At 37.9% G+C, this 16053-nt stretch overlaps 1 protein-coding gene across 4 annotated transcripts in view; it reads right to left on the reverse strand.

The window, feature by feature from the left end:
• Positions 1-8786: 8786 nt before the first annotated feature.
• The window catches only part of MAPK8 (mitogen-activated protein kinase 8), a 107353-nt gene continuing 100086 nt past the window's right edge, over positions 8787-16053 (reverse strand). For 3 of the 4 annotated variants that reach the window (XM_057530449.1, XM_057530450.1, XM_007178736.3), the window contains 2 exons: positions 14163-14240; positions 8787-9778 (listed from right to left, as the gene is read on the reverse strand). In XM_057530449.1, coding sequence (XP_057386432.1) covers positions 9633-9778; positions 14163-14240 — 224 coding nt within the window. In that variant the 3' untranslated portion in view covers positions 8787-9632. Of the gene's footprint in view, positions 9784-14162; positions 14241-16053 lie in introns of all 4 variants that reach the window. The other variant, XM_057530451.1, reaches the window with a different exon arrangement.

Below are 16053 nucleotides of genomic sequence, written 5' to 3' on the forward strand. Positions count from 1 at the left end.
ATCCTACGTAGTTCCATCACAAAGGGACAGCAAGACGTGGCAGCAGCAGTGGTGGAGTAACTGTCATGTATCTACTTAGCTGGGAGCTGTCTCACATATGAGACACTGTCCCTTTGTGACAGAACTGAGACTGAAGGACAGGAAGGGGCAGTCATGCAACCAGACAGCCGCAGGCAGAAGGGGAAGGGCTATAAAAATTACCTGAGTGCCAACATCCTTGCTGGCATGGTGGGAGATGGACGGGGCTACAATCAGGCAGGGGCCAGACCGTGTAGGGCCCTGACTCCCATGGTAGAGTTATTTTTATTTGAAGGGATATAGGAAAGCATTCAAGTGCTTTAAATAAACAGACATGAATTGGCTTGCATTCAACAAGACTCCTTTGGCCCCTGGTGGACAGTGGATGAATTTGGGGGCGGGAGGGAGTAGCAGCAGGGAATTTAGTCAGGGAACTACTGGTGTGGTCCAGGCCAAGTGGAGTAGCGTGACAGGCCAGAAGCTAGACAGTAATGGACTGAAGACTGAATGAGAGGTGAAGGGAAGACACTGTGCCCAGACCAGTCTTCCCAGAAGTGCAGATGTGAATGGGAGCAGAAAAATAGGGTGGTAAAGTGGAGGGGGCAAGGGAGAGCTTTTAAAGAAGGGGATTACTAGAGCATGGTTGTATGCTGCCAAGAATGATCCAGCAGAGAGGGAGAGACTGGTGAGGAAGAAAAGAAGGCAATAACGAGGAGAGGCAAGTCTGAAAAAAGACAATGAAAGTGGAGGGGTTGGCTTCGGAGAGAGATAGGAAGATGGAGGACGGGGACACAGTTGAGGTAGGTTTATGGAAATGCATACCAAACTCTTTGAGAAGTCCTGAAAAATGATGAACATGCTTACCTTTAGGTAGCAGCCCCAAATTTATTTGAACACAAAACGCTTTATTCACATAAGATTTCTCAGGCAGTAGAGCACAGTGGTTAGAGTGAAAATGGAGGCAGACTACCCAGATTCAGATCCCAGCCCCACTGCATTGTTGGCTGTGTAGCCCTGAGCAAGTTACTCAGCATCTCTGTGCCTCAGTTTGATCATACAATAGGAGGGGAGAGTAACAGTTCTTACCTCATAAAGTTGCTGTAAAAACTCTGTGAGCTCATACAGTCAAAGCACTTAAGTGCCTGGCATAGAGTAAGCTCTCCAAGAATACTGCTACTAATTCAATACAGAACTAGTGTTCAGTGCAACAAACTTGGGGCATCACTGCTAGGTATTGAGTCCTTGAAGGGTTTTAGGGAGGGCGGGGGCATGATAACCACTTTGGCAGCATGGTCTGCCCCTCCTCCACTTCCTCATCCCTTTCTGGGCTCCATCAGCAGTCTCCTGGTACCTTCCCAGTTCCCTTCTTAATGACACCCTGGAGCATGACCTACCTCATTCTTTTTTTTTTTTTTTTTTTTTTTTTTTTTTTTTTTTTTTTTTTTAAAGATTTTTATTTATTTTTTTTTTTTATTGATTAATTGATTGATTGATTGCTATGTTGGGTCTTCGTTTCTGTGCTAGGGCTTTCTCTAGTTGTGGCAAGTGGGGGCCACTCTTCATCGCGGTGCGGGGACCGCTCTTCATCGCGGTGCGCGGGCCTTTCACTATCGCGGCCCCTCCCGTTGCGGGGCACAGGCTCCAGACGCGCAGGCTCAGTAATTGTGGCTCACGGGCCCAGCCGCTCCGCGGCATGTGGGATCTTCCCAGACCAGGGCTCGAACCCGTGTCCCCTGCATTATTGGCAGGCAGATTCTCAACCACTGCGCCACCAGGGAAGCCCCCTACCTCATTCTTTGCTGCACCGTCTCCCATTCGTCACTGCTCCTGGTGGAGGATTTGGTATTTAGTTCTCCAAGGCAGCTGGTAATGAATGGACAGGCCAGATCAGAATCATCTTGGGAAGCCTGTAGAACAACCATCCCCCTCATAGTTCTATTTCTATATCAGAATCACCTTCTCCCTCTAACCCCTTCTGAGAGAACAGAGCCATAAAGAGTTTAGGCAACTTGCTGTAGGTGAGGCAACTAGTGTGAAGCCAGGATTCTACTTCAGGTATCTGGTGTCAGAGCACATGCTCACATTACCACAGTAATTTCATAGTGCTGTATGCAGTTTCCTTATGCCAGATTTTGAAGGCAGAGAATACTGGATTTCAGAGGACAGAAACAGTATAGAAGTTAGTCCTAGTCATTAGCTTACCCAGACCAATATTGATTGAATGCCTACTTCCCAGTCATCGTGATCTAGGAGTAAGACAGGCTCTTCCATCCAAGGGATTCCAAGGCGAAGCATCAGTAGAAGATTAGCACACAGGATGCCCTCACAGAACAGGAAAAGACATACAGCACGTTGTTGTCTTGCATTCTCTGTGGAACAAAACGGGGAGTGCATGAATGAATAAATTAAAGGAAACATGCAATGGGGACATGAAAGAAAAAGTCCTTGCAGATAAAGTTTATCAGAGGAGAAATTATCAAACGTGGGCCTTCAGCAATGAGGATTTCAAATGGGCAAATGGCGGGAGTAATGTGCACAAAGATGTAAAGTATATGCCATGGAGGAGTTTCAGCTGGAATGAGCTGAATGGCGGGAATGATATATGAAATAGAATCAAAACAATGTTTAATTCTACTTCTCAGAAAAAACAACAGCAACAACCCTCAATACTGATTTTGAGGCATGTCTCTCAAGTGAGAATTATTCTTACCAACCACATGAAAACTGGGACTACTAGGGATGAACAGGATGACTTGAGGGTCAGCATGTATATAAGTTCTCAGATGGGGGACCACACAAAATTCCTCCCTTTCTCTGCAACATTTCTCCATTATCTTAAACCATTTCTATTCCTTTCCAAGGCTAAAGTCAACAATTATATTTGCTTTACACTAATTATGTTGATAAAAGTACACGAAGTCAATCATTTCAGCAGCCCTGTGACAGACTCTCTCCCATCCTGAGACAGATGAAGCAGCACCAGGCTCAGCAAAGCTGAAACTTGTCCCAGGTTACCCACCCTCTCCATCTGGAACTCAGGCTAGTCTGGATCCATAGGATTCCGTAGTTCCCACCCTCTCCAGGACCTTGTCTCATCAAGGCACACGTGCTTTTAAATTCTCCCTTTTAACGTGTTCTGACCCCTCAGTCTACCCCTAATCCTGTTCTCTCAAGACATTGTCATGATTCTTTATATTTCCTGCCAACTTTTTGAAAGTACATTTTTTACTACTGCTTCACTACTCACTCAATCCTCAGCAATCACAACTATGCCCCCACCTGTCCGGGTAACTCTAACAGTCTTACTTACGTTACATCCAACAGGAATCCCCTATGTTTTCCCTCTGTCCACAAAATTGACACTAGTGAAAATGGTGCACAGACCACACAAGGGGATGACGCAGACCTCACAAGGGAAGGGACTACAAGACTGGAGAGGTCTACAGGCAGTTAGGGAGCAATCTTTCCTTTCCTTCCACTCCTGAAATACTAAGTGGCAAGCTGATGCCATACCTGAAGTGTGTTCTGTCATGAACTGTGATGTACAAACTGTAAAATACACTGAATGTATTTTCCCTGCACAACCTCTTGTGTGCTGACCAACTGTCCCCAAATGCTAATCTTGGCAACTTCACTTATGTTGTGGCAATCTGAGTCCCCAATTTTCCATTCTCAATATGCACAAAGTATCTTTGGCTTCCCAGTCACCAATCTCCATGCCTCGTCTAACCAGACCTGCTCCCACTGTCAGTGACCCTCGTAAAACAAAGGTCTGATCATATGAACTCCTCTTTCTCACAAACTAGTAGTTCCTACTGCCTTTAAAATGACAATTCCTTCAAAACGTTTCAATTCTGATCTTCAACTTTTCAGTCTTATCTCCCATCACATTCTCTCTTTACATTCACACCCCGCCAGGCCATTCCTCACTCCTTGCCTTTCCCTTTACCTGGGAATACCCTTCCTCTCCAAAAATGCCTTTAAAAATATGCCTCCTCTGCGAAATCCTCATTTCCTCTAATCAGTCCTTCCCTGTGTCCCTTCAGCATGGTCTTCGCTCCTCACACGACACTTACTTCAATCAGGCTGACTAGACTCTGTCATCCATTTTAGATCACTCCTCACTTCCAGCTTCTAACATAGGGTCTTAGACATATATGCACACATTAATTGACGGAATTAAATGAAATATATTACTAACTACCAAAGCAGGGAAAGAGACAACAGGATGTTGTAAATGAAATATGTTAGAAGTCTAACTTTACAGAGCATATTTGAAGTATCTTTTAGTTTCAAATGAAGTCCCAAGACATATTGGTGTATTAGCTATAAAAGGTAAAAAAAAAAAATTTCAAACCACAAAATCAGTACAAATCAATTTTCATTCACATAAAGTCAATGGACCTTTTGAAAAGCAATAGTAAAATAAATGTAGTACCTCAATTAACAAGAATGCATTACTTACTCCATTTTATTTGGTGTCACTAGGGTATTATGGCTGGGTGGAAATTAAATTAACTCAACACTCAACATGGATGTCTGCTCTTGCCACCCAGTCTATCACTGGAGGCCTCTTCCTTGACTGTGATGAGGCAGAGAGCACCAGGTTGGCAATCACATCAGCTGGAGCAGCAGTGGTCAGGTAGAAACTTGGCCCAGGCCATCCTTTCCTCAGAGCAGGGAAGCGTGAATGCAGGCGAGGGGGGTGTGACCCTCATGGATATGAGCGTTATCTGCAGCAAGAGTTGAGCAAGATGGAGGAGTGTCACCATATAGAGACTGGGCATATGCAGCGAGAGACCCTGGCACCCACATAGCAGCCTGCCCAGTGTAGGCAAAGAGAACACCTGCATGGCAAAGCTGGAAATGCACTCAGAGCTGAAATCCCTGGTTTGTTTTGAAACAGATCCTTTTAAAATACTTATTCTTGCCAAGTGGCCATGATGGCTGCTCTCTCACATGGTTACCAAGAACTAGGTTAAGGGCATTGAAGCAAATTCCCTTTTTAAAGTAATGTTTCTCTAGCAAGTTCAAACACCAGAAAAGCAAGAGTAGGTAAACGAGAAAACCAGGGTGATAGTTTAGCCTCTTCACAGTTTGTATAAAATCCAAATCTAAGAGACCTGCCCTAGTACCCCTTTGATCCCAATCCATAGGAAATCTTCAAATTGCCCAGAAAAACTTATCAAAAATTTATATTTTGTTTTCAATGAAAAACTCTTAATTTCATAATTTTCATATCACTTTTTTCTTTTTTATTTAAAATATTATAACCAATTAACATACTAGATAACATTGTTTACATTCCAATGGTGCATGTTTAATGACTAGGGCATGAATGATTAAAAACCACAATAATTATCTCAGCATTCCCTACAAAGTGCCCCATTTGTTTTGTCTAGAGGAGGGGAGAGGAGAGGGAATGGAACACAGGGAAGGGAGAGGAAATGAAGAAGGAATGGCATCATACAGGGAGAAAAGCAAATGTCAATTATCATATTTGGGTTTCAGGTTCCAAAACCTGTTGAACAGGATAAACTATAATGAGAAAACAGATGTCACAGTCCAGGTAGACAGCTAGTTCAGTTTAACTTCATCATTCGGCTAAAAGATTAAGAGCTTCTCAAAAATATACCAAATATCGGGCCTACAAAAGTAATTTATTTCTTTGTAAAATTTACTAAGATTTATTCCTTTTGTAAAATGTAAAGAATGGACTGATATCACGAGCAGGTTTCTACTTACAAAAACAGACAGTAATTATGTCCAACGAGCACATCTAACACCATACTCCAAGATACACAGTGAAAGATTTTACAGGTGAGTCTCTCTTACTGATGCAAGGTATATATTTTACATACTTACTGGTATTGTGTCGACACTGGCTATAAAGTATTTAACACACATTTATAATTCATTCAGTGAAGATCTAACAGTAAGGGCAACCGCTTACTTGGGAAAGCATAGAAAATTAGTGTGAGGTAGTTCAATAAAAACCTAGTTTAATTTGTAAGTTATTGTGAGAAAAGAACATTGTGCAAAACTAATCCACAGGTAGTATTTCTCAGAAGTTTCAGTAACAAAGAGAATCTAAATTAGAAATGGCCAGAATATGTTACTCTTACTAGACTCTCCTTAAGAGCACTTAACTAAGAGCAGTTAGTTTGAAATTAATTAGGACTTTTGTTTTCCTTACCAGTTTTCTAATCGTACCCCAAACTACACACTTCTGCTTCAATGCCCTTATACATCTTCATCTTTCTTGCTATTAGGGAAAAATTAGTTTCCTCTGATTCGGGAAAAACCTAAGAGAGATCAGTAGAAACACAATGTATACTAAAATGTAAAGGATCCGGAGGCAACATTTAAGAGAGCTGCTAATGACATAACAGTAGTGTTTGGTTTTTCTACCGGTAAGAGTTTACTGGGGTCATGGGGCGTCATGCATTCACTCTACAGCTAATGTGTGACTAATGAACAACACTCACAAACAAACTACAACAGTATTTTTGAAAATAGACTATGTTTTTACCTCAAAATGTTGTACAGGCTTGTGCCTAGGCAACAATGAGTAGTTACATCTTCATAGTGTAGCACATACTGGCCGATAGTGTATACCAAGTCTTATCTGTAACCCCAAACGGCTTCACTTGCCTGCTGCTGATTTCACTATCAGATCATCCATGTCCTCTTCACCTTTACCTTTTTAGACAACACAGCAGGATTAGCATGGAACAAAATAATGAAAGGGCTTACGGGAAAGTCTGCTGCTTTACATATAATCAAGCTTCTTGATATTGTTAAGGGGTTTGTATGGTAGCCTTTTCACTTAAGAGGCTGGCATTTCTCTTAGGAAGTCTGGTGTGAATGCACTGTACCTTTACCAACCTGGAAGAGTGCATACCAGGAACAATCAGCAGCCGAGGGTGTGTAACAAAATGAGAACTGTTCAGCAAACAGTATGAAAGAGTTGAGATGCTTTGTTTATGTCTATTATAATTAAGCAATCCCAACAACACAATCATTTAACAAATGGTCAATTTATATTAGAGGGTAAACAGTAACCAGGAAGAAATATGTAGAAAGAATTACTGTCTCTTTCCTAACCTATAAAGTTAAATAATATATCTTGATCAAAGTAATTTTCTGACAGTAAGAGCATGGGTATATTAAGTATCTAAAGTTGAAAAAACAAAGTTATAAGATAAGCAAAGTGGCTTTACATAAGTACTGCTTGACAGAAATCTTATTTGTAATTTCTTAAAAAAAAAAAGTTTAAGATGTTTTAAAGGTTCAAAAGTAAAATAAAAAGAACTAGAACATTTTTAATTTAATACAGTCAAGAGAAGAGGGAAGGTTGTATTTAGCTATTGCATTTTAAAAAACCCAGGACATGCAACACTTAGACTGTGTTTTCAGGATATAACAAGTATTTTAGTCTACATGACTAGTAAGAGTTGATTTTCTCTGATCAACTGAAACATGCTGGTTGGCAAGTGGGAGCTGGCATTTACAACAAACAATACTGTAACAACACTTGGTTTTCCTTGCTTAACCAAAATCTGTATCAAGAGATGGCTTATCAGTGAGGAAACAGAAAATAAGGGAATCTTCTGAGAGCATGTCAGTTGTTAAAGTGCAATAGTGAAATAATCTATCCTATAGAAATAAAGCTAGTTAACTGTCAAACTAATAAAAACTAGGAACACACTCATGCTCAAATTTCTTCTGAAACTGTAAATCCAATCCTGTTTCTACAATTCAAGAGGTGTTATAGTCTTAAAACTTTAATTTGCCTAATTAATGCACCCTGTCATATCAGTAGAAAAGGGATTAATAAAAAGGCTGCCAACTTCAAAAGAGGCTAGAAATCATCACTTTAAACCATCAAAGACAAACTTACTATTTCAAAGCATATAAAATGGCTATTAATGTATTTTAATCCTAAATATTGCACATTAACAATGACCTAAAATACCTTACTCAAAACGAATTTTGCACTGAATATATGAATAACATGCCAAGTGGACTTTCAGACGCTGCACGCTGAGCCGCACCAGTTCTTGCTCCTGCTGGTCATTAATTCCATTGGGCTTTCTGCCTAGAACCTTTCACTTACTTAAGTATGCATTTCCAGTTCATTACATGAAATCCCTCTTGTTCCAAAAATAACAAAAAGTGCCTGGGGCATTATAGACAACATATTTCAGAGATAATGAGACTTCAATGACATTTTACTTAAGAAAAATTCAGTTATAGAGAAATAATTCTGCAGATATAAAATGTAAACAGTTAACATACAACTGTCAGGAGCAGCACCATTCTTACACTGTTCAACATCCACATTGTGTGTTTTATTGAAAATCAGGTATAAAAAAATGAAAGACTCAGACTAAATAACCACCAATTATGCCTGCTCTGCTCAATGTGAAGAAACAGTCCTTAGAAAATGATATCCTATATATGGCTGTGTGCTACTATTTTCAGATGAACGGTATATTGCTCATTTTATACATCACCTACAGAAATCTAAGTAGGCTTTGGAACCTCCCAACAGCTAGTATAAATATGATTATGCCACAGGTAGAATCAAATGGCCAGAAACACCCTGAGAACTGGTGCTCAACTGACTGACACTCTAACAAGAAACCAAATAGGTCCAAGGGCCCGAGGCTGCAGGAAAGAGAAAGACCAGACTCTAGATCATTGCTGGGACCTACAGCCTGAGTAGATTAACTCAGTGTATACAGAAACAGGCTCATAGCTAGTAAAGGTGAACCATCTGTTTATTTGCATTGAAATGTATTATTCATGAAGTATCCTCTTGACTTTACGTGATCATAAGCTTTGAGCATGCCACAAATTTGCAGAAAACACCATACTCTCTTACTTTACTTTTGGTGGGTGGGATGGGGGATAGGAGGGTGGTGGTAGATGCCCAACATCTTCAAAGACATGCTCTGAGTTATTCTACCATTTAGATGATGGGGATTTCGCCAAAATTCATGTAGGATTACTTACCAATTGTTGTAACTAAATTAGAATTGGCAAGTAGCAAATATTGGAGGTTTTTTTTAACACGTTCATCATTTACAGTAGTTATTCCTGAATATAACTGGCTACAGGTTATTTTCCCTCACTCCTCTGGGGTTATTTCATTGATAAGCACATAACCCTAAAGGATAGCATCATGAACAAAACATTTGAAATAAATTCTAATAAAAAAAACTATAAAAATCTTAAATAATTCATGATATAGGCAAGTCACCACATAATAGTTGCTTTGATAAACAAAATCTTACAAATTCAGTAAAAAAAAAAAATCAGCAGCATAAGATAAAGCAAATATGCAAAAATTTTAAACCATGATAAAATAATTAGGTTTACATTATACAGTTAATTACAGCAAAAATACAGTTTTGTTGCTGTTTTAAAACACAACTTAAGTTTTAAATTACATCACTTGAAATTTAAAAAAAAACTACTTTACTACAAAATGAATTCTACGTTTTTGAAAAATCACTCAAAAATAAGACCACTGAATTGTTTTCAAAGTAGTTCTATCAATGACTAAACAACTCCCCATCCCTCCCACCCCCACAAGGCCCAAGTAGTCATCTACAGCAGCCCAGAGGTCCAGCTGATGCTTCTAGACTGCTGTCTGTATCCGAGGCCAAAGTCGGATCTGTTGACATTGAAGACACATCATTGACAGACGATGATGACGATGGATGCTGAGAGCCATTGATCACTGCTGCACCTGTGCTATGAGAAACAAAACAGCAAATCAGTTGCAGACAGAGTTGCAGACCGAGCTACTTGTACTGTACTGACTACCTCCAGTGGTCAATAATTTTTCTTTTGGTTTTAAAAGGCTCACTAAAAATAATCACAAGTGATATTCAACACAACACTCACTTACAAACACTTTTCACTGCTAGCTACGAGGTAAGAATTCTGAAAATGCCTGGAAACCTGGAGTCCTGTCCTTTCTACTAATTTGTTTTTCATTTTCAGTTCAGGACAAGAATTGTTAAGTCCAAGCCATATTTAGAAATGGTCCTATGGCAAGACTCATGAATTGGCTTCAGACTGTGTGTGAATAACACTTAATAATACATGCAAAACTGTCTGCATTGCATTTTGTTGGAGAGACGATCTCAAAGGAATGTATGACTCAAACAGTTAAAAACTACTGCCCTAATAAATGTAAATTGGTGCAGCCACTGTGGAAAACAGTATGGAGGTTCCTCAAAAAACTAAAAAGAGAATTGCCATATGATCCAGCAATCCCACTCTTGGGCATATATCCAGACAAAAACTATACTTTGAAAAGATACATATACCCCAATGTTCACTGAAGCGCTATTTAAACAGCCAAGACATGGAAGCAACCTATATGTCCAACGACAGATGAATGGGTAAAGAAGATGTGGTATATATATACAGTGGAATACTCAGCCATAAAAAATAACAAAATAATGCCATTTGCAGCAACATGGATGGACCTAGAGATTACCATACTAAGTGAAGTAAGTCTGAAAGAGAAAGACAAATAACATATGATATCACTTATATGTGGAATCTAAAATATGACACAAATGAACTTATCTATGAAACAGAAACAGACTTACATAGAGAACAGACGTGTGGTTGCCAAGCAGGAGGGGGTGGTGGGGGAGGGATGGATTGGGAGTTTGGGATGAGCAGATGCAAACTATTGTATATATGTATAACTGAATCACTTTGCTGTACACCAGAAACTAATGTAATATTGTAAATCAACTATACTTCAATAAAATAAATTTAAAAAAAAACTACCCTAATAAATGCTCTATGATATCTTCTCACTGTAAAGTCCAAACAATCCTTCTGGTACATCTTGTTTTAAAGCAAAAGCCAAGACGAAGATTAAAATCATTTTAATTCAAAGGATCCTTAGTTCAACTGCCCCATTTGGTTACATGACTTGCCGAGCGACACAAGTGCCCCAGTTAGGTAAACTCAGGTCTTGTTATTTCAGTTCTAATAAGTACTTGGTAAATGCAAATATGGACTTATTAAACACGAAAGTAGGGGGAGACTGTTTCCTTTACCAAAAGTATAGCCTAACAAGCATTTCCTGGATTTTAAAAAGCAACAGGAATACTTAACCTATAGAAAAATCCTCTCAAGGGGGTTGGGTCAGGAAGGGAAGGGAATGACACTGTGGGGTGGGGAAAAGTTAAAGGTGATTCATGCACGAGGTAAGTGCTTTTGAACTACATGATCACTAAATAAGAGTCATTCCAAATTTGAGTATATTAAATAACGCAAGTTATACAAAAGTTCCTAAGAACACATTCATAGAATAAAAACCAATGGTTTTCAAACTGAGCAATAAGAATAGGGGTGAGTTTCAGGGACCCAATGATGTTAAAACTAAGCAGGTTGAAAACCACTGTTCCAGAACCCAGCACCTCATTGTTTGAAATTATCCCTCCTTTGTGTCCAATGACAAGCAATAAAAACACTTAAATATGAAAGGTCCTCTGAGAGCTTGTCTTCAAATCTAACAATGAAATAGCTAGGGAATGGGAATAGGCAAATCTTTAGGGCAGTGGGGCAGGGACTGGGAAACAGAAAGGAATGGAACCACAAGGGATAGAGCAGGTGATGGGAGGTGCACTGGGAAAGAAAAGCAGACTGGGTACTTCAGGCCTAATAGAAGAGAGGAAAAGGAGAAATATGATAACCTTCTAGACCCAAGAACCCATTAGGCTCCCAGCCAGAGTAAAATGAAGATACTAAACTTTTAAAAGTTCAATTGGTACACTATAGAATGCACCTTTTCTGACTAAAGAGTATACAATACTATGGCTAGCTTCAAAGACCTGTACTGAAACATTCAGATCATAAAAGCGTTCTATATACTTTTTCATGCCTCTACTTCTTTATCCAAATTTTATTTCATCCAAATTTTTTAATCTAATAATTTTTTTTTCACTTGAATTGATTTTACTTTTATTTAAACATCTTTATTGGAGTATAATTGCTTTACAATGTTGTATTAGTTTTAAATGCATCATAATTAAACAGTTAACTTTTTAATCTGAAAACCAAATACCTAAGGAAAAAAAAACTTGTTTACTTCTGACCTTTAAAGTAATATATTGGGTTGGCCAAAAAGTTCATTAGGGTTTTCCCGTAAGTTACAGAAAAACCCAAACAAACTTTTGGGCCAAGCCAATAGTAAATTCTCAATATCTGAACAGCAATAATATGGAAAAATCTTTAATTTCAGGTGTCTGGGTCATTTCCCTCTCAGTGACTCTACACACTCAAAGGCATGCAAACTCATTTTAGTATTAGCCAAACCAAAACAAAGATAAGAGGCAATCCAGAAGGAAAAATATTTACTTTTTAAAATCAAGTCGAAATGGTATTGTGATTATCTGATATTTTGAGTCATCAAATACTGTATCTTCCGTTTTTGCATATAATCAAGAACTGAATATTTTTATAACAGATTAATTTACTAACACTCTTCTTTGCCAGCTATAACTGAGAATCCAGAAAATGTCTAGAAACTTGCAGCCCTGTCCTTTCCACTGACTTGTTTTGTAACCATAGTCAAGTGTTGTCTAGGATTCAAATTTTTCACTTATAAATTAAGAACAAATACAACTGCTCTACGTATCTCATGAGATTATTAAGTTTACTCACACATCTGACCCTTAGGATGTGCCATTCACTAGGACAGTATGCTGAAGTATACAACTCTCCCTGATCACGGACTTCTCCAATTCCATTCAAGCCTCCATCATGAACAATTCACTCCTATGACTACTGTATATCAATACAAAGCTAATTAACTAACTTAGTTATTAAAGCATTTGTAAGATAGCTTTTGTTACAGCTAATTGTAGGTAAAAAGCTGTTGAAACCAAGTTATGTTTTCAAGAGGATCTATATTAAAATTTGGAAGACTGCATTCTTGATCAAGGTTTAAAAAACAAAGAATTAAAAGAACTCAAAATATAACCAAAAATGTCACAGGAAGCTACAAAAATTATTTAAACAAATATATGTTCATAGTACAACAAAATGGACACCTAAAACTATACCTATAAATCTTACTTCATTGATGCTAAATACGATATCCAATTTTTTTCTTAGAATGTATAGAATTTTAGAAGGATTAAAATGGCATAGTTTCACGCAAATTCAAGACCTACCTGTTGAAACATTACTCAGCCTTCAAGGTTCAGCTCAAATTTAATCTCTTCCCTAAAACTGCCCTATTCTCTGTTGCCAGCCATATGGGATGCTGGAAAAACCATGCCTCTGAAGTTACTGATAAACATGGCTTCAAGTATTGCTTTTCTACACAAAAGATTTATAGTCTTGTATCATTTAATTTTTCTAAACTTGTTTCCTCATCTGTAAAATGTGCACAACAACCTCTTCCTCAGGGTTCTGGGGGGGCTGAATGAAACAAAGTACAAAAACTATCAGTGTCTGTCATGTAGTATGTACTTAATATGTACATGTTACCTGTCATTTAACTTTTCCTTTAAATTGCTTTTACAAGTACTAAAATTTAATATAAGATGAGCTTATGATAAAAGAAAATGTTTAAATCCTGCAAACCAATGTTCTTAAGAGCTAGAATACCTTCTGACAGCAGTTTTAATGTTACTGCCTTAAACAAATCAAAAATTCAAAATGAGAAGGAGGTATCATGTACAAAATTGGTATCCCATACAGAATTTTGCCATGAAGTTTTAGTTTATTTATCCAAAGTAAGGATTGTTAAATCACAGAAAGGTAAATATATTGAATTGTGAGAAATTTCTTCTTTAAAGATAACAATGCCAACAACAACAACAAAATGTTTTAAATTTCTGTTCTTCAATGGGATGTCAGTATCAAAGAAAAAGATATGCATTTTATGAAGTCAGTTACTGATATACTAGTACAATGTACTGATAGAACACTGTACCAGTGCTTTCAAATTTACCACAGAAATTGTATTCCTTATACTTAATAAACTTTGAATACTAATGGTACTAAATATGGAAAAAACTGAAGGTTTCAGGCCACTGAAGATTACAACACAAGAAGTAAACTGTAATCTTAACTAAGCTTATATTGTAACCAACCTAAAGGAGAGGGTTGCCCCCGTATAACTCCATTCTTGGTTCTCTCCTCCAAGTCCATAACTTCTTTGTATATCAATTCTGAAAAAGAGGTGAACAAAAACTTTTCAAAGTCTGAGAGGCAATCTCCCAAGATATGTATGTTTTAAGTAAAAAATTTTTACACACATTAAGTACTTCGAATGGTGTTCCTGCAATGGCAGAGGGTCCAGAAGTGTCAGCCTAAGATTCAAAGGTGTTAATAACAATTTCTTGATCCTCAACCATGAATTATATTGAAAGAAGCAAAGTCTCTGCTGTAATATTCCGAAAGTTGGATTAATATAGAGCTGGGGTTAGAAGCTTTATCTTTTTTACTCCACCAGCACTTTGTACTATACCATATCATTCTGTACAGCAAATGCTAATTTAATTCTCTCAGTGAGGGCTTGAATCAAATTTGTCTTTAACTTCTATTTCCTGAGCCCTGGCATAGTACCTGGTACACTGTAGGTACTTACCCTGATATCTGTTAAAAGATTTCTATGCAAGAGTATGTGGAACCTTCTTTAATCAGAATAGAATATAAATATATTTTTATTAAAGGAAAAGAATCAGGTAACTATACTTTAACTCCTTCTGAGTTGAAGCATGACATGCTATGACTGTCAAGAAGATTTCTTCATTAGAATCTTGTTCCTTAACTAGGCTTCTGGACAGTGGGTGGACTGCTAGGAGGACTACTCCAACTGAAGAGTAACACCAGATACTGCCCTGCAGTGTGCCTCCTGCCCTATATGTCTTCTACATGATCCTGATGTCAAGGATGATGTGCCTTATGAGTCTGAATGCCGACTTAAGAAGAACCTTCTGGTGGATGCTAACATTGCCATTATTCATCATCTTCTCTGGGTCATAAAATCCTTTGAAAATTGCATAAAAGCAATGAACCCTCTTCTGAGAAAAATATATAAACAAAAAATGTTGCACAGAATTTCAAGGAGTCTGTAATTCTTTAAACTTTCAATAAATGATTTCTGATCACAGGGTATGGCAACATTTATGTTGATAATAAGGTAAAACAAGTGGATATGTTGGGATGAACAAGAGCTGGAGACACCTAAGTTTGCTTGCGATGGTAACCTACTTGGGCTGGGGAAGAAAAATAGGAAGTCTTGATAGAGGAAAGAATGGGAGATGCTTTTCTTTAAAGAAACAAAAAGGAATGATAAGCATTCCGGATAGGAGGATTAAAAAGAGAGAGAAAATACCCCTTTGTGAAATGGGACTGAGGCAGAAGAACCAAAGCTAATTAGGAGTACTACCTAGACAAAGCAATCTGTAGTTAATGGCTTCGGCAATGAATTTTTCTGTTATGATGCTAAAATTCTTAAGCAGATCTTGAAAAAGGGAGTTTGTAGGTAATTACTAAACTGCATTTGGGGCTAGGAGAAAAAGATACAGAATAAAGATAAACATGTTTACAGTAATCAAAAATCCCAGATATAACCATATACAAGTGAAAATACGATGTTTCACTGATTTTAAGATGTACTTTTTTCACAGTTTAATATCTTTGAAACTGGGTTGCATCTATAATCAATAGTGCAGTACAACTGGCATTGTTTTCTCTTTCTTAGTGATACATAATAGTGTGTTTTACAATTGGTGGCCTATTAAGATTCCATGAAATACCATAAATGTTTATTGTAAATGTAATGATAAAAAAATATCAGGTTAGATACTTTAATACATACTCTGATCTATAGTTTCTATACTCCTGTATATTACATATATAGATGCACTAGGTTCTACCCAATTCTATCATTCTGGTGGGCTCTACAGAGTCTAACTATATGTCTCCCAAAGTTGACTTAGCGAAAACTAATCTCTGGTTGTTCCTAAGAAGAAAGAA

Source organism: Balaenoptera acutorostrata, chromosome 16 (genome assembly GCF_949987535.1).
Source record: "Balaenoptera acutorostrata chromosome 16, mBalAcu1.1, whole genome shotgun sequence".
Taxonomy (NCBI): domain Eukaryota; kingdom Metazoa; phylum Chordata; class Mammalia; order Artiodactyla; family Balaenopteridae; genus Balaenoptera; species Balaenoptera acutorostrata.